The sequence below is a fragment of the Cibotium barometz genome, chromosome 48 (genome assembly GCF_041138505.1).
Source record: "Cibotium barometz isolate CiBa-2024 chromosome 48, ASM4113850v1, whole genome shotgun sequence".
Classification (NCBI taxonomy): Eukaryota; Viridiplantae; Streptophyta; class Polypodiopsida; order Cyatheales; family Cibotiaceae; genus Cibotium; species Cibotium barometz.
In genome coordinates, this window is record NC_141093.1 from 15148670 (window position 1) to 15175230 (window position 26561).

General features: G+C 45.5%; 1 protein-coding gene across 1 annotated transcript in view; it reads right to left on the reverse strand.

The window, feature by feature from the left end:
• Positions 1–26561, reverse strand: part of LOC147610860 (uncharacterized) — a 104154-nt gene that overhangs the window by 13682 nt on the left and 63911 nt on the right. The window contains exons 15-17 of the mRNA XM_086785486.1: positions 18208–18456; positions 14077–14204; positions 10321–10504 (exon numbers count right to left, since the gene is read on the reverse strand). Coding sequence (XP_086641612.1) covers positions 10321–10504; positions 14077–14204; positions 18208–18456 — 561 coding nt within the window. The remainder of the gene's footprint in view (positions 1–10320; positions 10505–14076; positions 14205–18207; positions 18457–26561) is intronic.

The window sequence follows — 26561 nt, forward strand, 5'->3', positions numbered from 1 at the left end:
TTTTGGACTTCACTTTTCAAGTCACTTGGCACGAATTTATTATTCAGTTCATTATTTCATATCGAGATCCTAAGTTTATAGGACATTTCTGGACTTCACTTTTCAAGTCACTTGGCACGAATTTATTATTCAGTTCAACGTATCATCCACAAACAGATGGCCAAACTAAAAGAGTTAATCAAATCCTTGACGAGATGCTTAGACATTATATTCAGTCTCGCTTAGCATCTTGGAAAGATTATCTACCATTGATGGAGTTTGCTTATAACAATTCTCATCACACATTAATTGGAATGAGTCCTTTTCAAGCCGCCTATGGTCATACACCAATTGTGCCATCAAACTTCGTTCTTCAACACAAGGTGGCATTAGCGGATCAGTTAGTTCAAGACATGCAAGATGTTCTTCTTCAAGTTCGAGATAAGATGATTTGAATTCGGGAATAATATCAACAAGCAGCTAACCGACGTCGCCGACATGATGAAATCAAAGAAGGTGATATGGTTCTTTTGTTCGTGGCTCCTCATCGATATAAAACAGTGAAATCAGTTTTTCCAAAGTTACGACCACGTTACTATGTTCCTTTTCGGATTATTAAGAAGAAATCCCCTTTGAGTTATAAGTTGGATTTACCACCTTCATGGGGAAAGATTCATCCGACTTTTCACATATCATGGATAGGGAAATTTGTACAAGGAGGTTCTACTGTACCAAATATTTCAGATCATGTTCCAGAGATCGAAGATGAGCATATGATTTTGATTCCAGAAAAGATTCTTGATGTTCGACAGAAAGAAACTCGACAGAAGATTATTATAGAATTCCAAAATTCTTGGTACAATGGAAAGATTTGGATGATTTAGATTCAATTGGCAAAGTGATGAAGATTTATAACAATACCCAGAATTACTTCAAGAGTTCTTTAGTCAACAATAGTCACTTATATAACCCTGGATCTTATTTTAAGTGGGAGGGAATATCACGATTGTAACTTAATCTCTCTAAATTACCTTGTTTAGTCTTAATCATTGAAAGGACACCAGTAAAGGGTCACACCCTATCACATGGGTCACCTATGAAAGGACATGTCTCATTCTCAAGAGACATAACTATTCGTAAAATGATGAAACTCTTCATCTAAAGACATGACTTTTCATCTAAGAGTCACACCCCTGCATTAGGGATGTGCCTCTTCATATGTACCTGTTCAGCCCCTATTTAAACAGGGCTTTGTTAATGGAAACAACACCTAGCTTTCCGCTCTCTACTTGTCTTAAATTCTTGTATTTAATCCTAATCATGTCTTTTAGAGTATTATTAAATTAGGAAAGCCTCACAAGGCTCTCAGCGTTGGTTGTTGCAGGCACCTGCGGAGGAGGGTGGGGAGCGGGAGGAGGTCGATGGCAAGGTAAGGGTGGTAAGCTACGTCAAAGGGTGTGGGCTCCAGGTGAAGAGGCTGACGAATAGGGTGTGAGCGCTTGCGGCGGAAACAACACACCAAGTGCCACATCTGACAACAAATGAAGCACTGACCTGGCAAGCCCGAGCACTCCACCCACTGAAGAAAGGAGCCGTCCAACCAAGGAACCACCAAGTGTCAAGGGAGGTTCTCCGGCGAGGGGAGAAGCACACGGAGGGAGGGGAGTCCAGCTACCCGCACGAAAGCTGACACTGCCGTGGGGGTACTCAAGGACCTGTCCAAGGGTGTGCCTGATTGTCGGGAGTAGCTCTAGATACTCCTTGGGGACTCCACAAAGGCAAAGGGTGCTGGGAAAACCTGCTACTCCAACCAAGGAGTAGCTCCAAATACTCCTTGGGGAGTCCACGAAGGTAGACGGTGACGGGAAAACCTGCAGTCCATCCAAAGGGTCGGACTCCGAGGAGAACCCATGGCACCAACGAGTGAAAAGGACCTGAGCCTCCCGAACTACAGTCAAACTCAACTCCAAGGTGTCCATCATGAGGGCTACCAAATCCAACTCAGTCCAGGTATAGCGGTGGCCCAAGAACTGGATGTCGGTGATCCATCCTTGTCGACCCACTAAGGCAACCTGCATCGAGTCCCTAATCTGCCTGCCGTAGGCTGACGGCAAACTTGCAAACTAGTGTGCTGGCTCCTAATGAGGTAACTGCGGATGACAAGAGCTACATATGTGCTTCCAAATAAATAAAGTTTGGGGCGGCCTTGGTCTCGGGTGATGAAACAGATTCCATGAAGTCCTTCGAAAGGGGAAAACCAAAGGCAGCACACAAAGGCGGCACACCAGACTGTGTAAGGCACAAACTCTGCAACAAGACTCGAGGGGGGGGGAGAGAGAGAGAAAGAGAGAGAAATGAAATGATATATTAACGTCTCTAAGAGGCCATAATGGCCTATGAGACCAAAACTAAGAGTACATCTGAAGTTGGTGTCTCATCAGAGAGAACAACTCAATGAGACTAAAAAGTACAATAAACTGATTGTCCTACAGTTATAAGAACAAAACTGTAAGACTCCGAGATGATACTCAGTAGAAAATACTGGAAAATACTGGAAAATGTATATCAGGTAGATCCATCTATGCTGATCAGTTGAAGTGTTGCCCTCTCCTTAGATCAAATATCTCCGCCATGGGGCTGTCTAGAATGGAGAGGTCGTAGAAGCGAGGTAGGCGCCTCTGATGCCGAGCAATAATGGCTCTGATCTGGCGATGGTGAGGATGCCGTGGTCGAGATCCTGGTCGGGGTGGCCGACGAGCACGACATAAGATAACTGCTCTATCAGTGGTGACTCCCTGGGAGCGTGGTCGGTGCCCTGATAAACCCAATGGAGAAGGTATCGGGAGGTAGAGGCTGAATTGGTTTTGTCAAGTCTGGTGTATGCTTGCAGGAAGTTCAGGTCATATCTCCTGATGAGACCATTTGTGGTTCTGACGAACTATACTCTTCTCCCTCAGCTGGTGAACGGTACTTCGCTCTCAAAAGGTATGATGCGATGGTTAGTGGAGCTTCAAGAATATGATTTCTCATTTTTGATTGAAGATACTTGCAAGGCAACTCTGGCAGGTCTTCTAACATATAAGGAAGGCCCGATCCTGGTGAAGGAAGTGGATTCAAAGATAGAAAAAGAGGAACAAATTATCATTCCCGGAGCTCATGTCTTGTTCTTTGATGGTTCGTATAAGAGGAGTATACATCAGGCCACCAGGGGCTATATAATCCAGGATTCAGAAGGCGGGCTAATTCTAAAAGATGGGATACATCTGAAAGCCAAAAGTAATGATGAGGCTGAGTACGCAGCATTGTTTCAGGGGCTGCAGGCTGCTCTAAAACAGAAAATTCAGAAACTAATTGTAAAAGGAGATTCCTTGTTAGTAGTAAAGCAGGTCTTGGGTAGCTGGCGGGCAAAGAATCCGAGATTAAAAAGATGTCTGGCCGATGCAGGCTGCTCTAAAACAGAAAATTCAGAAACTAATTGTAAAAGGAGATTCCTTGTTAGTAGTAAAGCAGGTCTTGGGTAGCTGGCGGGCAAAGAATCCGAGATTAAAAAGATGTCTGGCCGATGTTAGAAGGCTGCTGCATCAATTTACAGCATGGAGTATTCAACATGTGCGGCAGGAGGACAATCATATTGCACATGAATTAGCCCAGGAGGTAATTGATCAGGACCCAGTAATTGCAAAAATTGAAGAGCCATTATACAGAGGGAGAGAATACCTATCTAAGGTGGTGGATTACTTACTCTCAGGTCGCTTGCCTGAGGAGCTCAAAAAAGGCCAAAAGTATCATTTTATCAGGAAAAGTAAGCATTATGTCATGATTGGGGATGAATTGTACATGCAAGGAGCTGATCAGGTATTGAGAAGAATTCCCTGGAGGGAAGAAATATATCATATTCTATCTTCAAATCATGAGGGAGCTTGTGGAGGTCATTATGCATTTGAGATCACCTTGCAGAAGATATTACTGGAGGGTTATGTATGGCCTTCCATCCAGAAGGATATTCAGCACTAGTGCAGGTCTTGCCATGAGTGCCAGAGAATGGGGAAAAGAATCCTAAAAATGGAGCCGAGAAATATCATGCTAGTATATGACATTTTTGAGAGGTGGGGGGTGGATGCAATTGGACCATTTCCCAGGATGGCCAGAGAGAGGTGTTATATGCTTACTGCGGTGGATTACCTATCAAAATGGGCAGAAGTGAAGGCAGCAAAGAGAGTAGATAGTAAGGAAGTGGCCGATTTTGTGTATGAACATATATACTGCAGATTTGGTATTCCTCTGGAGATATTATCAAACAACGGTCCTAAATTTCGAGGAGAGGTAGCTGACCACTTATGCAGAAGATTAAACATCAACCACAAGTATACCACTCCTTATCACCCTCAATGCAATGGTTTGAATGAAAAATTCAATGGTGAATTTAAGCTAATGATGACTAAAATGACAGAAGGTCATGTCAAAAATTGGGATGTAGAGATGAATCGTGTATCATGGGCATACAGAGTTGCAGTGAAATCTGGTACACAATTCTCACCATTTCATTTAGTTTATGGGAAAGAAGCACTCATGTCTATTAATGTAGAAATTCCAGCTTTGAAGTTTCTGGTTGAAGAAGGACATGAACCCATCCATTGTTACAGAGAAAGATTGCTGGCCTTGCAAATAGTCCAATTAGACAGAGAGCTAGCTTTTGATCACTATGCCACTAAGCAATTGAAGAGACAAGAAAAAGAGAATAAGGAGGTGAAGCAAAAAGAAATCGAAGAAGGTGATCTCGTTCTCAGGTATAATAGCAAGCTGGACAGTACATTTCATACTGCATTCCAAACAAAGTGGGAAGGTCCATACAAAGTTGAGAAAAAGTTTAATAATGGAAGCTATCAGCTTACTGATTTAAATGGAAAGAAGCATAAAAGAAGAGTGAATGGTCTGCGATTAAAGGAATATTTTGCTCGGTTGATGTTAGCCTTGAAAGAAGAAGACCAGGAAGCTTGTGATGCATGTCAGGAGGTTGTGGAGAGTACAGAGGAAGATCTGAATATTACATCCCTGTTTGTACAGCTGCTGGACATGAATGTCTCAGCAGAGATAGGGGGTTGCTAAATATGTGTGGACAAAAACAGAGACTGATGATGTGTACATACTGTGCAAAGTACTAAGAGTTTCAGGAAATATGTAATCAGTTTGGATCAGTTTTGAGTTTTGGTTGAGATTAAATCTGCTGAATGTCTGAGCAGAGATAGGGGGTTGCTGAATATGTGTGGACAAAAACAGAGACTGATGATGTGTACATACTGTGCAAAGTACTAAGAGTTTCAGGAAATATGTAATCAGTTTGGATCAGTTTTGAGTTTTGGTTGAGATTAAATCTGCTGAACAGAAGGAGCAGAGGCATAACCATCAGGCCTTGCATCCTCATGATGTGGTGATCTTGTTGCTTTTGTTGACGAGCCTTCGGGTGTGTGTGTGTGTGTGTCAATGCCTGCATGAGTGCTGACCGTTTGCATTTGGGCATGCCCTTTGTAAATATATAGCAGGGATGTAGGTGGCGTGTGACCTAAGACCAATGAGGAGGCAAAAAGGGTGGTGCTAATGGCATGTGAGCAAAGGATGGGTTAACTGATATGGTTTAAGGGGCTACGCAGTATGAACAGCCTTAAACAATAAAAAATTAATAAGAAAATAGAAGCTTCAAGCTTCCAGAAAGTGAGGGTGGCGGCGGCCAACGGAATCTTGGCAGATTAACCTTCACCGCGTGCACAAGAGGATGGAAGGGACCACATGGCAAGAGGAGGTGAGCTTGCTGTATGGGGAGTAGGGAATCCCTGAGAGGAACTAAAAAAGGAGTCGCCAAAGAGAGACGAAGAGGGGGGGGACTGCAGAGAAGCAGAGGAGGATAGAAGGTGACGTCGACTGCAGGCCAGAAGAGAGAGAAGGTGGACTGTTGCTTTTGGAGTGCTCTCGGTCGCTACTGCAAGTTGGGAGATCCGTAGGAGGGGCGCCGCCTGTAGGAGAGGGGAGGACTATCGTGAGCTGAATCAAGAAGGTGATGAAGGGAAGCGTGGAGCTGAAGCAGGCACCTACGTTTTCTTTGAATTTGGGAAGCTGCGTAGCAGTGGAAACAGAGGAGATCAATTGTGGGTTTGCTACAGTCACCATGGAAAGAAGTTGGCGAGTGAAGGTTACCAGGGACTAAAGAGAAGGTCTATTGCATGAGGTGGTGAATGAGGAAGGGATTCGAAGTCTTTGCATGGTAAGTGGCTACACAGAGTTGGTAGATGACGTTTTCCAGCATGTAGATGGCGTGTGTGGGCTGCAGGCCAAATAGCGCATGAAAATGAGGGAATGCCTTGGGGTTTCGAAGAGAACATTTGTATTTGTTTCCTCTAAAGCTTGGAGTATGGATACATGTGATGAGTCGTGGAGCAACCACTGTGGAATGCAACGGTTGGCTACCATAGGGCCATTGTCAGGACTGTATTGCCTCCTTGTGGGTTGTGAACTTTGATGCATCCTATGGCCATGATAATGATTATGATGATGATGGTAATACACCCACGTGTTCTTGGTTGATCAATCAAAAACCAGCACTTAAATCCCTGTGTGAAAGTATACTCTGGACGGGTTCTCTGTGAGGTTTTGATGTAAAGAGAGAAAGCTAGAACTGAGTTCTTGTATGCATACTTGTAATAGTTTTTGTCCTGAAAATACAGTCTTGTAAACCTGAAGTAAAGTTTTGAGGATAGTCCACCTCAGACATGTATCTTGTCCTGGAGTTTGGTCCGGATATTGAGGAGCTGTATTTTGAAGGTGAGGTTGTTTATTCTGAGAGTGATGCAGGGTATTGGTCAATCATAGTTCATATCGATGAAGGGGAGGGGGCTGATTGTGAATGGATGCTAGATGAAGATGGTTCTAAGGATGTAATGGATGTTCAACTCTGTAAAGACGAAGACTTGTATTGAAATAAAGTTTGTTCATACACTTGGGTCTGGTGTTCTGGGTGTGTTTGTATCAGTGTCTGGAAGTGTGACACTCTATAAAGGCATATATAGCTATACCGCTTCAGTGTCATCACCGGCCCTGAGGTGTGGAAAATCATGGCCTTGGTTTTCCCAAGGTTCAGTGTAAGCCCCCTCTGTGTGCAGAAGTCATCGAGTGCATAGAGATGGTGCTGTAGTCCCATTTGCGACTCATAGACCAGAATAATATCATCTGCATATAGCATAATGTGGACTGTGGTACCTGAGATGTCTACCCCGTCCCCACCACCGTGACCAATGAAGTCAGCCACCTCATCGATGTATAGGCCAAATAGTGTGGCATCCTTGCTTCACACCTATGGTGCTAGCAATAACATCAGATAGCCCCCCGGGGCATCGTATGCGCCCGAAGACCAGCTCATATAAAGCATAGATGTCCCAAATCATCTCTGATGGGATCCCCAATGACTGTAGGCACTGGAAGAGTCTCTCTCGTGGCACCGTGTCAAATGCTTTGCGGAAATCCACAAAGCAGCAGTATAATCTCTTCTCCCGCGCCCTAGCCTGGTCAATGAGACATCTCAGAGTGAATATATGGTCAATACTGGAGAAAGCTCGTCGGAATCCAGCCTGCCCTGGTGCTCGGAGTCCCTCCTTCTCTGCATATGAGCTCAACTCTACCTCGAGCACTACGCCATAAAGTTTGGCCAATGTATGACCAATCATGATAGTCCTGTAGTTGCTGGGGTCTAGCATGTCCCCCGCTTTGTGGAGAGGCACAATGGTGTGCATAGTCCACTTAGCTGGTAGGCCCTCCACTAGTGCCCTATTAAAGAGGTGAGCAACAAAGGGTCCCAGTGTGTCAGCTGCATAAATAAGATGCTCACTCTGTATACCTGTGTGGTTAGCCGATCTCCCATGCTGTAACCGGCGGATAGCTCTCTCTACCATCGAGGCGGTAAAGAAAGTAGAGGTGGTAGGGCAGGATTCCTGTGGCTGTGGTATGGGCCGCTCCTGAGGGATATGGTAGAGGCTCTTTGCATATGTGTGCCATGTGTGTGGATCCTCAATCGGGGTACGAGGGCGAGGCTCTCTCTTCCTGCGCCATGCAGAGGCTGCATCTCTGCTCATGAGAAGGTGGTATATATCCCAGTACTGTGCCTCCTCATATGCACGCCTCTTACGGCGTGTGAGGATCCTCATCTGTCGGCTCGCCTGTCTCGGTGTGATGGTCCCCAGTGCTCTCTAGGCACGGAGGTGTCTATATAGCTCTCTGCACTCATCATCATACCACCGATTCTGGGGCATGCTCCCAGATCTCTGTGTATGTGCAATGTGTGTATGATGGGGGAAGTTGCGGGTGGCAGCCGTATGTAGTAGAGATGACAGCTGGGTGGTGAGTGTGTCTAGAGGTGACAGGGGATCCATCTGGAATAGCCCGTCATATACATGATGCTCATATATGTCTGCCAAGTCATGGGTGAAGTAGAAGGTTGTATGCGATGCCTATGTGGGCTGTGTGGGTGGTGGTGTGGAGCTCACCACTGACAGTAAGAGGTAGTGTGATCCGCACCAACAGGACAGGGGGGGATGGTGAAAGATGTCAGTGCCTGTGTGGTCTCCATGGACCCGATGATGTAGTCCACTGTATTAACATCTTCGAAAGGTCAAAATGACCTATGAGACCAAAAGTTACAATAATCTTGTCAGATGAAGTACAAATGTCAGTGGTGTGTAACAGAAAAAAGTGAAAAGATCTAAAGATCTATAGATCTAGAGATCAAGAGTAACATGGGAAAATGGGAAACATGGGAAGCTACTAAGAGGGGACGAAAGTGTCCACACAGACACATCTCTGGGCACGTGAGGCTCATGAATGTGTGAGGGTATAGACGGGCCCTAAGTGGATGAAATCCCTCATAGGTCACTGAAGCGTGAAGACAAGCTCCTCCGGGGTGAACTGCCTGGACGGTATCAGCTGGCGATTTGCTGGAGGAGAATCAATGAAGAAGAAGAAGGGGGCAAGGAAAAAACAAGAAAATAAGAAACATAGAGTAAAGAAGAGCATGGAGGTGAAGAAAAAGAGGCAAGAGAAGAGGGGGAGAAGGGGAGGCAGCAAAGAGGGAGGTTCAGGGTGAGGAAAGCCACAGAAGAAAGGGCGCTGGAGGGCTTGTGCACAGGGCGAGGGAGGCGGTCTATGTGCAGGACGCAGGGCAGCAGCTCAAGCTCATCAACAAGTAGCCTACCAACATGTTAACATCATCAAGACCTTGAGCTAAGAGACCTTTTTCTTTTCTTTTCTTTTCTTTTCTGAGACTGGCCTTAGGCCCAAGATCCTCCCGTAGTTACCATTTTTCACCACCTGTAAGTGCTTTTTATCCGCCCATAGGCTATGTCATGGAGGAAGCGCCTAGTGGGGTTTTGAACCCATGACCTCTTGGTCCCAGACAAACACCTTCACCACTTGAGCTATCACCTCATTTGGCACTTGAGCTAAAAGACCTTTTTTTTCCGACTAGCCTTAGGCCCAAGATCCTCCCGTAGTTATCGTTTTTTCACCGTTCATAGGTGCTCTCTTGTAGGCGACACCACCGAGGAAGCATCTTGTGGGGTTTTGAGCCCAGGACCTCCTGGTCCTACACAAATACCTTCACCACTTGGCTATCACCTCATTGGCTTGAGCTAAGAGACCTTATGCACACAGCTCCATGAAAGTGCAGATATTTAAGAGCACAATAGTAAGGATCTCTCACTACCAATCCTGAGGGAAAAAGTAAAAACACTCAATGCACTTGCATTGTGAGTAGAATATAAAAGATGAAACACCCTGCTTGAGATGTGGGTGGGGATGATCTTAAGCATTAAGTATACAGCTACAATGCTAGAAATGGATGCTACAGACCTTACTTCTCTTTTTAAGTGGGTTGAAAGAGGTAGGTGGATGCACTGAAGCTGTTTTCCAGGAGATTCCACAACACCAAGGTACACTAAGAGTCCACAATTACCCAACGTTTCAAGGAGAGGTCAAGGATGACAAGCTAACCATCCCATCCAAATCTAGCCGTGGCAGTAGTACCAATAGTGAGAAAGATGACTGCTGAAATTTTTGTGTGAGGTCAAATGCGCATGTGATGACCCTTACAGCCACAACTCTCACTAACTGATGTACATGGGTGGTGATTGGATCTCATAACATTTAACAATTTGTTGAGTTTATAGTTTTATTCCTGTAAAGCAAACAAAGATGTCTATAGACTAACATATGACATAGATGAGATTGCATGGTGCTCTAATTTAACACTTCAGAAGCTATAAGTGGCATATGAAATTTCATGCACCTTAAAATTGAACCAACCTGCTTCTCTGCATGCCAAGCAAGTGCTATCTCTCTTAGTTTATTCTCGAGATACATGTTTTTTGGCTCTTGACAATCACCATCTTTGGGCAGGAGTTCCACGCATTTATTGTGGTTGATATAACCAACCTCATGAGTGCATGATACATCGCCAAATTCCATCACCAGATCTTCACCTCTCGACCTAAGTATCATTTGAAGTTAAAGAATTTTAATTTGGGTAATGAAATTGCAATTGATTGAATTCAAATAATGCAAAATGTCCATATGCCAAAATTGACAGCATTCAAACTTGCAAACTTTTGTACCAGAGCCACATGGCATGTTTGAAATCAATGCAATATACACTTCAATCCAGAACAAGATCCGTTCATTAAACGAAAGAAAGGTTATCTCTGAAAGAAAAACAGACATCAACCCTGAAGTAAGAAGTAAGGTCTGCAAAAAGGGGGTGGGAAGCTGCTGGGGGGCAGAGAGGGGGGGGGGGAGAGGGCTTGGGTTGTTTTTCTGCTCTAAGGCTACCAGCTCTTGTTGGGAGACTGCATCTGAGGGGAGGAGACGGGGAACAGACACATTGGGGGCTCGAATGCAAAATGATGCCATCCTCACCGTTGATCCGAAGGGCTGAGAGCTAGCAATTTCAAGAAAAGTAGCTGTCTCTCCTGCATGGCCTTGCTGCCCTGAAGATACTTAAGAGCCAAGGTTTTTTTTTATATAGTAATTCTTATATTACCAGTGGGAAACCTCATTGCGAGGTGAAAACCCACAAAAAAAACATCATGATACAACTGAATTGAGGCCCCTATATAGGGGCAAGGGATTTGACTGCCTAGAAGCAGTCAAAGAAGGTCATGTATTGCTGGTCATCTATTTGTTGCAAGTTTTGGAAGACATGTAGTGGCAAACAATTTTTCCATTAGCTCCTCAAACAACCACCCCACCATCTATCTGTTTTGTGCATTGTCCAAGTGCATTAGCATGATCCGTGATCCAAGGAGGAGCAAGCAGTTTTATATACACCCTTTTAGCTTCAAACGCTCCTCATAATTCAGTGGAGGCACTGGCTGAAGAGGCTATAAGAGGGTGCGTATGAGATGCCATAGAGGCCTGTGGTGCATGCCTAACCTATACCTCCGGCGTGCTGCTAGCCTTCATCATTGATCACATCCGCCACGAAACATACACCCTTTTGTGACAGGAAGAAAGCTTTATGTGGCTCAAGAAGACCTAACGAAGAATGATACAACCTACTCCAATGTATGCTTTCCAGCTGCATGGTGTTTCCAACCTCGGTGGCCTTCCATGCCATTCTAGTTTCTCGGTCAGTAATTTCCAGTCCATGAGTAGGCTAGAGTTGTAGGGGCAGCCTGGAATTTTTCCTCTAAAGTGCCTGAAAACCACCTCCCAGTAATATGTGGTCAATGCACCAAATGTGGCGGACTGCAAAGTGGTGCACATTGCTGCTAGCATCTGTGCCCATGGCTGTTTTTGAGCTCAGCAAGCAAAGTGGCTTTCCTCGCAATAACATGAGTACGAAGTTCGAGAATGTTGACGCCCCCACGATTTCTTGGCGTACATAGCTTGTCCTTTCACAACAATCTGAGGCCTTTAGTATTGTGCTTAGTTTTCCAAAGTATCTCTAGTATAGCAGACATGTACTCATCCAAGTGCTTCTTTGGCCAAACAAGCAATAACAAGAAGAATTGTATGTATGCACTGAGAATGGACTGCACAATACGGAGTCTAACATGTAAAGGCCATGCGGCCAACTTCCAGTACTGCAATTGAACGATGTGTGCCATGCAAGTGGGTAACCCAAATGTCTAACCAGATGATTGGAGGGAACAAGAGCCCCTGGCCACAAGACATTGTGCCAAGCTTGTGGCTTGAGAGGGATAAGCTTGGATTTACGAAAATTAATTCACGGCCTTGCGATTGTACTCAACATATCCAAGGCCTCCGCACTCGAAGACCACAAAGTGCACCTTGCTGAGCAAGATGATCCATGACACATGTATAGAAGCAGAGGATGAGTTGCTATGGCATATAATAAGGCACTCAAAAAGATAACATAGCCTTCATCATTGACCACATCCGCCACGAAACGTACACCCTTTTGTGACAGGAAGAAAGCTTTCCGTGGTTCAAGAAGGCCTAACAGAGAACAAAACAGCCTACTCCAATGTATGCTTTCTAGGCGCATGGTGTTTCCAACCTTCGGTGATCTTCCATGCCATTCTAGTTTCTCTATTAGAAATTTCCAGTCCATGATTAACCTAGAGCTGAAGGGGAAACCTGACTCTAAAGTGCCCGAAAACCACCTCCCAGTAGTCGGGGGTCCATGCACCAAATGTGGTAACTTCAAAGTGGTCCACATGGCTGCTAACATCTATGCCCAAGGCTGTTTTTGAGCTGCAAAATCAGCGTGCAAAGTGGCTTCCCTCGCAATGACATGAGTATGAAGGTCGAGAATGTTGACGCCCCCATAATTTCTCAGAGTACATAGCTTGTCCTACTTCCGACGCTTGTTGAGACAGTCTCTACACAACTGCCGAAACTTGCAACAAATAGACGACCAGCAATACATGGCCTTCTTTGACTGCTTCTAGGTAGTCAATTCCATGGGCCCTATATAGGGACCTCAGTTGTATCATGATGTTTTGTTGTGGGTTTTGTGGGCTTTCACCTCACAATGAGGTTTCCCACTAGTAATATAAGAACTACTATATATATAAAAAAGACACTCAAACGGCATCCTTGACGCACGAACTTACCCAAAGACCACGAGTCAGAGAGTTCACCATCAAGAATACATGATGCCTCAATGCCTTGATACAACCAAAACACAAGATTGGACATCTTGTTTCCAGACCCCATCTTGCACATGGTCTCTGCAATAAAATCCCATTGCACTGTGTCAAAGACCTTCTCTATCCACTTGCAAAATAAGCACTTCTTGTTTTGTATATTTTGCATATTCAACCCCAATGTAGGCATTTGCAATGTTATCCATTATATGTCTGCGTGGGACAAAACCATATTGCGCCTCACGTAAGCGTGCATCCAGTACCCCTTTAAGCCTATTGACCAACCTTTTGGTGACCAATTTGTATACGACGGGCATTAGGGTTGTTGGTTGCCAATCAACGAACGTCTCACACACGCTCTTTTTTGGGAGAAGTTTTACAAGCCCTTCTTTCCATGATTTGGGCATTTCCCAAGTACACCAAGCATCATTAATCATGAAAAGCAACCCATGTTTGAGGTCATCCCAAAAGTGCAAGAAGAATTCCAAAGTTAAACCATCCCAACCTAGAGATTTCCAACCAACGCTTTCACTAAGAAAGATGAACACTAAGCATAAAAAATGAAAACAGGCTCATAATTGAGCTCAGGCTTTATTGAATTTTCAGGGCTGAAATTAGAGTTTTCTACAGGTTAGGGTTTGTATGAAGGGACAAAGGCGGCAAATAGAACATACCTAGTGTCACACTCCTTACATCTTTCTTCCACAACATTTGACAGTGTGGAGCCCAAGAACCAAATAACAAGGAGAAAACACAAGTGCATCAAACCAAGACATGCACAGAGAGACTGCACCCATAGAGAGTTTCCATAATGATATCCAAACATCTAGCTATTTTTTATGACTAGATTGAAAAAAGAATTGTTTGTTGGTAAATAATCAAGCAAAATGATACCTGGCCTGGGTATTCAGTTCATCAACAAACAAAAATATATGTTTTGAGATCTTACACTACGTGAGGCTCTTGATTTGTTGAAGTCATCTGATTGAGTACTTCTTGCACAATGTGTGTCTCTGCAGCCCATCCAGTTTTGGACCATGTCTCATGCTCAAAAATATCACGATGTTTATGCGGTACCTACAAGCACATCAAAAAATTGAAACTATTTTCATGCCTTAATGCTTGCAGCAAACACGCTCCATCCATTCTCTGCATTGCACATCATAACTTTCACTCTAAATAATTGTTCTTGATCTCTCATATGATCCTGTTACCTGCTCTGAATATTTCAAGGTTTTCACACCCATGAGCATGCTCATGGAGTTGTTGACCTTGCTTGCCATGCACATTTAGTTCCACTTTAGGTGTAGGTGCTTGATTTATTACCTGTAAGAGCCCTTTCTAATGGAAAGTTTTATAGCTTGAGGATTATTGGGCACAAAATATGTATAAGCATAAAGAAAGATGGCCCAAATCAAAGCATCCCAGTCTTAGTGCCTTTGTGTGAACAAAGTTGGAGGCTAATTTTCGTGAAAACATGCAAACAAAAGCTGATCTGATAAATGTTAATGCAAAGAGAGATTAACATACTAATCCTACATAGCAAACACACAATATAGAAGAGGCAAGAGAGACCGTAAAATTTACTATATATTGCCAAGGTATGAGAATATACAATGACTTCCCAGATCTACACTTAGATCTCACCAAGTATGTGCTGAAAACTAGCTACAATGCATACAAAAGGTTACTGTCAGCCACCTTGGCTGCTGCTCTTTGGCCTTGGCTCTGTAGCCCTTGGTCTTGGCTCTACAACCCTCGCCTCTCATTGCTTACAAATGTCCCTTTAACTCCCTTTATATAGGGAACTGATGGCAGGTCATATGCTCAAAACCGAAGAATATCATCAAAATCATCACTAAACATGTTCATATTGAGCCTAATGAACATCCCATCCATTGGGTGCACAACCTAGGAACTTCTAGGCACCTATTGGCCTGCCCAAATTGGACCACACTCGCCCTCGGATCTTTCCTAAAAGGTGGCTGCAAGTGGGAAGCTTGTCAACGTCAAACCCAGATCACGGTGTGCATGTGGCATCCTCTCCTACTAAACTTGGAGCATTGGGGCACATGATGCACCTTTGCTCCACTTCTATTCTAATCCATATGTAGGCATGAGACTAGTTCTTCTTCCACTGGCGGCTCCAGCTGTGCTATCTCACTGGAATATTAGGCATGGTACTCTCCTATGGAAGCAAACTCGGCTATCCAGTCGTATCAAGCTTCGATTCCTGTAGGCATTTGTTGGAACCTACACGTTAGGGTTAGCAACAGCAAGACACTCAAAGTAGATCTCAAACAAAACGAGAGAGTGAGAGGCACACAACTCGATGATGATTACCAAGTAGAATGAGTGGTAGAAGGTACAAAGGATAAGTACAACCCAAATAGAAGTGATAGTCTTCAAGGCTTTTGTTAGACACCTCTTAGGTACACATGTTGGACACATAATAGCTTCCATCAAAAACTTGTGAGGTAAACTTTGGCTTTTAACCATACATCATGCCATCTCCATGAGATACCTGTTCTTTCTCTCTAATACACCATTTTGTTGTCGTATATAAGGCACGGTACGCTAGTAGGGCACAGGAGGATACAGTTTTGTCAAAGAACCGTTTCGAGAATTTATCATAGCAGCCCCCTAACATTGATGCCGCCCCCCCCCCCCCCCCCCCCCCCCCCCCGCCCCCCCCCAGTTACTTCAAGGAATCCACCTCCGGCCCCTCTTGTTTGGAGGCCGTTACCTCACCGAGATTCCTCTCCAGGTTCCCAGATCCCAATGAGGCCCTTTGGCCTTACCGAGCCTTCGGTGGACCCTTCATCGTATCCCCCTCTCCCAAGAGGATTCCTCCCCTCCTCTTCCTTCTCCCACCCCTCAACTACCACCCCCCCCTTCTATCTCTTCCCCAACCTTCAGCTTCAGTTCTCCCCTCAAAAACTTCCTCTAATCCGACTCCTTCGGAGCCCCCTCTCCTCCCTCCTTCCGCCTCTCCAAAGCATTCCCACCGCCCTCTAGCTGCGCTAGACCCGAAGCAGAGGCAGCCGGCGAGTTCAGTCCACTGCTTGATTCATCGTTTCTCGGAGCCGCTTGATTCATCGTTTCTCGGAGCCGCTTGAGATGACGATCGCCCCCTCTCTAGTGAGGGTTCTCTTGCCAAAGTCACCAAGCGACCTCCAAGGGTTCTGGGGCAACCAATGGACTACAATTTCTTCCGATGTCTCGCCATCGAAGGAACTGGTATGTTCAAGGAGACGGTGGCTCCCATTCAGATTTGCATGGTGTTTCATCACTCCAAGCCCTCCACACCAGAGAGTGGCGCGATGATCTTCTCCTTCCCCTTGAGTGCAGCACCGGGGATGGAATGGGATACGGATTTGGTGTCTGCCGCCATCTAGGGGCAGGCAGTTGAGCTCTGTCATCATTTGCATAATCTGTGCATCACTGTTTTTTGTGTTCCTTCATATCTCAGTAGCAGTACCCCTTCCCCCCTCCTACAGATACCTACACTGCGACAGGTGGAGCCCAGATTACGCTTATTCCTGGGCTCGGACAGAGTGGCGTCACACGCCCACCTGGCGCGTCTTCATCCCAGGACTGACTGTGACTACTCCTTGTCGAAACCCACTCCCAAGACTCTTCATGTGGAGAGCAGTTCCAATAGTCCCGGTTCCTAAAGAGATTAGATATGCAGATTGCCTGATGGAAAATCTAGGGTTAGGGGGGGCCTCAGTGGTTTCAGAGGCATGGTGTCCTTAGAGGAGAGGTTCATAGAGTAGCAGTTGGGGGACCCATTGATATCCTCTTCCTCTAGGAGGGGCATACCCACCATTGCGGGAAGAGTTTACCAAGCACGAGTCACACTTTCTGGTCCCCCTCTTTTGGCCCCTCCAGGACGCAAGGGGGAGTTTGTATTTCTGTCAACGAGCAGCAAAACAAGATTTGCCAAGAGGTTTCTTTTCCAGGTTTCAAGACATTTGGGGCTAGAGGGTTTTGTAGGCAAGAAATGGTTTTTTTTTCTATGATCATGTCCTTGTGGCACCGCAACTAGGCTTAAGTCAAACTAAGAGGATGTAAGCATTCCACTCACCCTAGTGATCTTGTGGTAAGAATTGAGACCATTGCTAACTTGGACATAATCATCAAAATTGGTGTGTGGGTTTGAACTTGCTTCCTACCTATACAAGTCACTTAACAACTTTGAAGTCTTGCATGCATGAAGGTTTCTGGTATGAGACATTGGATTGTGGTTGTTGGAATAACTTGGGTAGGTCTCTCTTCCTAGGAGGTCCTCTATTCCATTTGTGTTTAACAATGAGCATGCTTAACTGAAGTTCCATAATTTGGTCTATCCATGAAGATCCCAAAACCTGTTTGAGTTTCCTTAGGACTGGCCAGTCTATAAACACCCCTAGTCTTGCACCTCATGCATGGCTTCTTTGGATATATCCTGATGCAACTTGGTAAGACGATCATTGCCAACAATGATATGGAACACTGGTTGGTAATCGGTAAATGCTAAAGCTAGGTTTGACAAGTCCACATACTTGTGCTCCGGTACCCTATTCAAACAAAATTATCCAGTTTAGGGGGTTCGTTCTTCCCCAGTTCTTCACAGTGCCTTGATCTGTTGTGGGTGGTGATTTATGTGTTAGGGACAATATTCTTTGTCTATGACTTCTACACTTACTTAGTTGCAAGTTACATAGATCTCTAATTTTGTGTATACATGAAGCCAAGGACCCATGACAATTTGGGCTAATCGGCATAACTCATTTTAACAAATCCATAGTGCTAGATTATTTTGGTCCCTTCTCTTAAGATCATAAGTGATGACTCATTTTGTGCTCTATTAACAGACGGGTGTCATTCTTCATTGTAACTTTTGGCATGATTGAAGTTCCATTGTTTCAATCTCATTATTCACACAAGTATCACATGGGCTACGGAGTGGCTATCGTACACCGTTGTGCAGCAAGGGGAGTGAGTTTAAACCCGGGCACTGTACACACACATGCACATAACTCTCCATAAAAAAGGGGAAAAAATAGTTTTGCATTATTAAAAGCGAAAGGATTACCTCATTTTTACACTCAGGGAGCGTATTTGTAAATCTTTTAGTTTTGCATAACGATTCGATATCATCTCTATTCACTTCCTGAATGAGTTTTCCTCCTTTTAGAATGCTGCATGCCAAATCTTGGAATCGTTTTTCAAAATTGTTGTGATTTCTTGGTTTTGTTTTGTCTTTGACTTGCTTTTGTTCTTCAATTGCAGCTGCTTCCATACGCATTCTTCGTGTCTCACCAAACTCCTCATTTTCTTCTTTCTATTTAGAACTTAATCAATATTTGTGAGCTAAAAAAATATAATTCAAGTTCATAACATCTTGAAAACAAAATATATGAAAATACAAGTCACTTTACATATCCAAAGACGTGAGAACAAACACTTCTCCCCCCTTTTTTTTCCCAGCTGGCCTTAGGCCCTAGATCCTCCCGTAGTTACTGATTTTCCACCACCAGTAGGTGTTTAATTATCTGCACGTAGGCGATGCCGCCGTGATTGACACATCATCAATCATGGTTCAAAAATCACGTCATGGTCAAGAATCACGCACACACTATTATTCACACCATGAGATCGCCACGCTATCTAAAATCACGATAGCAGAACTTGACCAATTAATCAGATAAACATCTTACTGATATCAAAAGGAGAATTATGTAGGGTGGTTCCTAAGGGATTCTTACTGACACTAGAGAAAGTGGTAAATACTAGAGAATACCCCAAAAATTTCCATTATTTTTTTTTGAATCACGTCGGTGATTATTAATCACACCGTGGTTCCGCAAACCCTTGCCATGATTATGTAGAAAACAAACAATTTCACGCACTTAAGGTCGGGAAGGTTTGGTGGTGATGGCATCGCCCCTGATGATAGTGCATCTAACCAACCAGGATCCTCCTACCAGAGAAGCCTTGGATCAGCTCGCACGGTCGGGGTGATACAAAACTATCCATGGAAACTCATCATGGAATACTAGGAACATAGCAACATGAGAGCAGCATCAGCCCCCAGTAGATGGTATACCCTCTCCAAAATATCAAGCATGGGGATAATGAGTATGGCCGAGAGGTCTCCCTCAGCTATGTCACGTGAAGAGAAAGAAGAAAGAAAGAAAGAAAGTTGTACTAACGTCTTCAAAAGGCCAAAATGACCTATGAGACCAAAAGGTTACATCATATCCATGAGGTATATCATCCTGGGTACAAAATAGTAATAAAGAAAGATAACAAAAATCTGGAACTATAAAATCTGATCTAGGTACATGAGCAAAGAGCTCTCATATTACCCTAATACATCCCTCATGGGCCGCTGTGACATGGTGCTCAAGGTGGTAAAACTGAGCCGGCGCGAGAAGGTCCTGCGATAATGGGAGATGATGAGAGAGAGAAAGAAAGAAAGAAAGAAAGATATATTAACGTCTACAAAAGGCCAAAATTGGCCTATGAGACAAACAAGTAGTACAATGATGTTCCTCCACTCATCAAGAGGAAAATGTGGAGAGAGAGAGAGAGAGAGAGAGAGAGAGAGAGAGAGAGAATAAAATGAAATGAAATGATATATTACCGTCCCTAAGAGGCCATAATGGCCTATGAGACCAAAATTGAGAGTACATCTGAAGTTGGTGTCTCATCAAAGGGAACAACCAAATGAAACTGAAAAGTACAATAAACTGACTATCTTATAGTTATAAGAACTTAAAGTAAGACTCCCCTCGGAAAGTGAACCGAGGCTCTGATCTTGTCACCCATGCCTGTGTGGTGTTAAACACCATAACGTTGGTTTTCCCAAGGTTCACTGTCAAATCTCTATCTGCAGAGAATGCCTGTAATGCATCCAAATGTCTCTGTAATCCCTCCGGAGAGTCTGAGATTAGAACAATATCATCTACATATAACAAGATGGGTATCAACAGCCTTGCCAATCTGTTTACATAATCGGAGACCACATCCATGTACAGCCCAAAGAGGGTGGGTGATAGCGGACATCCCTGCTTCACCCCTATCGTGCTGGTCGCCATATCGGATAGTCCGCTTGGAGCTCGAACTCTGCCTATCACAGACTCATACAAAGCATATATCCCCCACTGCCTATCCTTAGCATAGTTGCATTCCATACCCGTACTCATCCAATGTGTACCTTCAATACTTTCCGTACCACTCCATACATACCGTATATCGTACGGATAAGGTCTGCGTACCAAAGATGAGAATCAATGTACAACACTTATTTGGCCAGTTTTTTAATTATTTTAGTCAATGGTTATTGCTCAGTAGTTAATGGATTAGTTTTCATTTTAGCATTACCATTTTCTTTCAGGCTATTTTTGTATGGATGCTAGATATTCCTTATTTTACTATATATATGTGAGCATACTTAAAATACTTATCTTTACAGTACACATACCTTACCGCACCGTACCTAAAGTACTAAACCACTCTGATCCTTAGGTACCTCAATGTCCTGCAATCTGTGCATAAGCCTGCCACGTGGTACGGTACCGAAGGCTTTGCGTAAGTCCACAAAGCAACAGTATATCCTTCTCTTATGTGCCCAGCCCTCTTCAAATAAGTGCCCGGTGTGTAAGTATGTGATCCAAGCTAGTAAATCCTCTCCTGAGGCCGGCATGTCCCTATGCTCGGTGACCATGCCTCTGCCCTGCGGCTCAGCTTCGACTACAATATAGAGCCATATAGTTTGGCCAAGTAATGATCAATCACGATCGGCCTATAGTTGTTTGATACCATGGGGTCCCCACTCTTAAAGAGTGGTACAATGGTATGCTTTGTCCAGCTTGCCGGGAAACCCTCACAAATAGCACGATTAAATACATGTACAATCAGCGGAGCCAAACTATCAAGCGCATATGAGAAGTGCTCTCCAACTAGCCCATCATGATCCTATGCCTTTCCATTCTATAACCTGTCTATCACATCTAGCACCATCCGCATAGTAAAAAATGTGTTGCTAGTCAGTCTAGCTCCCAGTGGAGGGGAGGTGGGGGGCTATCCTGGTGTATCATACAACTCTCTACCATAAGCATGCCATGCCTCAGGTGCAATAATCGGAGTACCAGACTGTCTCTCCTGAAACATCTTCCATGCCCTCTTGTTGTCCTTTTCCAGGAAGAGTTGGTAGATCTCCCTCAGTGCTTAGAGCAGGTTCTCACTTGTTCTTGTGTTTCCACTTTCCCTTCTTCCGCTGCACATTCTATCAAAAGGTTGTCTCACCATCCTGTTCTCCCTCCTGGGATTGAGACATGTTTTCCCCTAGTTGCTGGCTTGGGGGCCTAAGCAAGGGTGGGTGGGAAAAAAGTGCCAACAGCCTACGCACAGAGCAGAGCAGAGAGGCACGCACAGAACAGAACAGGGTGACTGCCTACGAATAGAGTAGAGCAGAGAGGCGCGCGCCCAGGCTAGGTGGGAAAAAAGGGGGCAATTTCCTATGCACAGAGCAAAGCAGAGAGGCGCGCACATAACATAACAGGGTGACTGCCTAAACACAGAAGAGTAGAGTAGAGAGGCGTGCAGCTGGGCACGCACAGAGCAGAGGAGAGAGGTGGGCAGAGGTGCACAGGTGGGTGTGCACAGAGCAGCGAGGCGGGCAGAGGCGCACACGTCATCTCACCAGGTGCTCCGCATTTGAGCATTTGAGAGAAAGAGAGAGAGAAAGAAAAGAAATATATATTAAGCGTGTACTAAAGACCCAATGGGCAGAGAGAGAGAGAGAGAGAGAGAGAGAGAGAGAGAGAGAGAGAGAGAGAGAGAGAGAAATGAAATGAAATGAAATGTTATATTAACGTCTTCAAAAGGCCAAAGTGACCTATGAGACCAAAGTTACAACCATGTGACATCTGATACACTGTCTGGAAAAGAGAAGAGAGAGCCCCACAATACATCAGTAGGGGGGAAGCTAATGCTACTAGTCAAAATGGGGTACATGAGTACATGGATACATGAATACATGAATATGGGTCAGCCTCTCCACGTGGATCTCCTCTGGGAGGCTGCAGAAGGCCTGCCAACCAATGGTGCTAGCAACTGTGTCGGATAAGCCTCCTGGGCATCGGACTCTCCCAAAGACTTGCTCATATAGCCTGTATATGCCCCACATCATGTTTGAAGGTATGCCTAGTGTCTGTAGTCGCCGAAAGAGGTGCTCTCTGGGCACAGTATCAAATGCCTTGCGGAAATCCACAAAGCAACAATAGAGCCGTTGCCTCCGTGCCTTGGCCTGCGTGCCTTGGCCTGATCAATCAGGCACCTCAATGCGTCCACTCAGCCGGAAACCCCTCTGAAAGAGCTATGATGAAGAGATGAGCAAGAAATGGTGCCAATGTATCAATAGCATAGATGAGATGCTCTCCTTGTAATCCTGTATGATCTGTCGCCCCTCCATGTTGGAGTCGGCATATGGCCCTCCTAACCATAGGTGGGGTGAAGAAGGTGGAGACTGTGGAGCATGGCTCTGTGGGCTGTGGTATAGGGGGCTGTGCAGGCACATCATAAAGTCTCTCTGCATATGTCTGCCATGTCTGAGGATCAGCAATAGGTGTGGGAGGACGGGGCTCTCTGAGTCTCCTCCAAGCAGCAGCAGCATCTCTGCTCATGAGCATGTGATATGTGTCCCAGTACTGAGCCTCCTCATAAGCTCACCGCTTACGGCGGGTGAGAGTATGCATCCTCCTGCGTGCCTGCCTCTGGGTGATCTCCCCGCGAGCCCTCTGCACTCGGAGACTGCGGTAAAGGTTTCTGCACTCATCATCATACCATCGGTTCTGGGGCATGCTCCCAGATGTAGGTGGCCATCCTGTCTGTATGTGGTATGGGAAACTCCTCGCGGCTACGGAGTGCAGTACATGTGAGAGCTGGGAGGTGAGCATGGCCATGGGTGCCGATGGATCTAAGGCAAATAGCTGATCATGAACATGATAGTCGTACACCTCGGCTAGGTCCTGAGTGAAGTGAAAAATAGTGCGTGGTGGCTGTATGATGGGTGGGTGAGAGAGAGAGAGAGAGAGAGAGAGAGATATTAAGCGTCTACTAAAGACCCAATGGGCCTATGAGACCAAAGTGATACAATAATGTCCATGGCATATCTCATCATGGAATGGAAAATAAAACACAAAGAAAACATAAACATAGCTATCTCACTGGGGTGATACAAAACTGTCCATGGAAACTCATCATGGAATACTAAGAACATAGAAACATGAGAGCAACATCAGCTCCGAGTAGATGGTATACCACTCTCCAAAATATCAAGCATGGGGCTAATGAGTATGGCCGAGAGGTCTCCCTCAGCTATGTCACGTGGAAAGGTAGCTCGATGGCGGTGGAGCATGTCTTGGATCTAGAGCTAATGAGGTCATCGTGGCCGCCGGGAGGGCCGAGGGCGTCAGGCACATTGGAGTGCAGAGGCTCGGTCCAAGGTAACTCCTCTCGGGCGAGGTAGGTCCAGAGCAGCTCGTGGAGGGTCCACAAGATCCAGTATGTCAGTGTCCTCCAGGTCTTGGGTCCGGAGAGAAATTGGTGATGGTTGGCTAGCGAGGGAGGGGGCGGGGTGGTTGGGCCCGAAGCTCTCTCAAGAAGATGTCCCTGTGTCTACGGAGCTCAAGTAGGAAGAGGCCTAGGCAACGCTGGTCCTGGAAGTCAATGATCCTGGAGAGTGGACCAAATCCCTCACAAAATAGATAGTGAAACCTCCCGCAGATCTCATAGTATACTAGGCAGCGGCATATGTAATGCTCCTCCGTCTCAACCTTTGTGTGGCATAGTCGGCAGATCCTCTTCTCTCTGGGTCTCCGTATGAGATTCCCAGCTCTGAAGATGCGCTCAGCTCTACCTGTCTCCACTCTGAGGCGGTGGGATGAAACCTGTATCTGGACAATCACAATCTGCATGGCATGGGACATGTGAACACTCAAGTAGCCCAGCTGCTCGACGAATCCATCCTCAATGAGTGTGAGGAAGTGATCTCTGTAGAAGTGCATCTTCGTGGGGAGCTCCGGAGGTGTGATCCATGTGCAATGGGTGTAGAGGCTGAGAAGAGCTAACCGGATAACCCGGTTGGTATCCTCATAAGACAGCCGGAGAAAAGGGGAGTCCAAACTGTACTGAAGGGGGGGTAGGCAGTCCATGCGGAGCCCATATACTGAGAACCAAGTGGAAACTAGTGCATACCATACTCGAGAGTGGCCCTCAAGTGCTAGCTATCTTGAGGACTCCAGGGCAAGCCTTGGGTACCTGTGGGGATCCATGTGACTGGTGCGATGGAGGTATGTGACTATCTAGAAGGTGCATCCACTACCATCGGGGGTGCAGCAAACTCTGTATCCCCACCAATAATCCAATGGTCAGCAAGAGGCATCAACATAGTGAGAGATTTCCAAAAGACAATCCTCTCACCTGGATGGTTAGGAGCATAGAGGTTGAGAATACCAATGCATGTACCACCATGCATAACAAGGATCCATTGCACTCTCGCAGGCAAAATGACACCATGTCCAATGATGCAAGGCAAGACCAAAGCTGAAACAAAGATACCGACACCACCTTTGGTACCAATAGCTGGTGACCAAAAGGTGTGTCCCGAGAGAAGCTTGTCTAATCTCCCACAGTGACTAGAATCCAGTTTATGCTCTTGCAAGAGCAATACATCCATAGGTCCACCTGTGCCTGCACAATGAAGCTGAGTTTTGACAATTTATTTCCGCTGACGCGGAAAAAAGCCCCCAAGACCCTGAATGTTCCATGAGACAATCCTCATAAGGAATCAGAGTAGAAACGACCACATCTCGTGGTCGACGAAGGACCCCCTTTAGAGATGGAGGTATGTTTCGCATATGTAAGGGAGGAAAAATCTGACAATGAAAACCCTACCTCTCATTCCCACTCCGGGGAAAAGCCACGGTTGGTCCACAAATCTAGAGAGGTACCATGACAGTGCGACTGCGCACATCATCCTCAAGGGTAAAATCATCCTGTAACTGTAATGCAACATCCTATTCTGAGGGATCCTAATCATGTGCCTGCAGAGCCTCATCCTCCAAAGAAGGATCAACATCATGTGAGGCAAGAGCTACATAAGGGTTGGGGTGCTCCAGTAGGGGTGCGGGTGAAGGGGCAAGTACGGGGGTCTGAGGGCACCTACCATCTCTAACCACAACCCAACACTGTGTGGTCTGCTGTGGCATAGGGGAAACTAGAATCTGAGCAACTGCAGAAGGTATCTGATTGGTAGGACCACACCACCTCCTAGCATGGCCCCTCGATCTTGGACAATCTCTAGCAATGTGGCCCTGTCGACGACAAATCCTACACTAGTCAGGTCTAATTGCAATCTCCATCCTATGGTAGAAATGAAAGCCATCAGGTCTCTAAAGCATAATATGGTCGTCATTAATCGATGGATCAAGAACAAGCACAAGGACCCCGGGTACACCATCAGAAGTGGCTGTAACACCCACGAAAGCTGAGGCGCGAGATTCCCGAAGGACCGGTAACTCTAGAACCTAGCCAAAGGCTGCCCCTATGGAAGCTAAAAGCCTCCAATGAAGTGCAGGGAACCGCAGTGAGACTGGGGTAAGGCATTGATCCTCCGCCACCGATCAAAGCCCACCTAACACTGAAAAAAAAAAATCTTCATTGGGAGAGCTATGATATTTCTCCAGTGATACAGCGCAGATATTGGCATAGACTTTGGCACTCATACAGAAGGAGCCAGATCTCTCATTTCTTTTGGTTATTCTTACATGGTGGTCTCCCCACCAATCATCGGAGATCGGTTTTCGGTGTAGCACCTTCCTGTCCTAGGTGTGTGGCAGATTCTGATTCTGTACAACATTATTTATGGGGATGCAGCACTGCACAGCAAAATTGGGGTTCTGTAGCCCAACTTATGGGCAAGTTGAGTGGCCGAGCATTGCATGTGACTTGGGGGGCAGTTGCTTGGCTCTCCCAGTCCGGTCCGCAACTTTTTTATAAGGGCAGTGGTACAGATTCTGCTATTTTCATTCGTAGAGGTATTGCCCAACATGGCATATTGCAGGATGTTCCTCACTCTCATTATACACCCCCCAGACAGAGGATTGACACCAGTTGGGAGATTGTTGCCAGTATTACAGCATGGCAGATCTGGAGAGCTAGATGCACAGAGGCTATTGAGGGTGTCCAGATTTTTGGGTCTCAGTGCATTAGTACTATATGGGGTGATATCATCCATACTCTTATGGCTACTTGGGATCGCATTTAGGGGCCCTCTCGTTCTGCACAGACGAAGCCCGTGATATTTATGCGGGAGTGGAACCATGGCATCTTCTTTTCCTCTAGTACCACAGGTCTTACATGGCATCATGATGCTCCTCA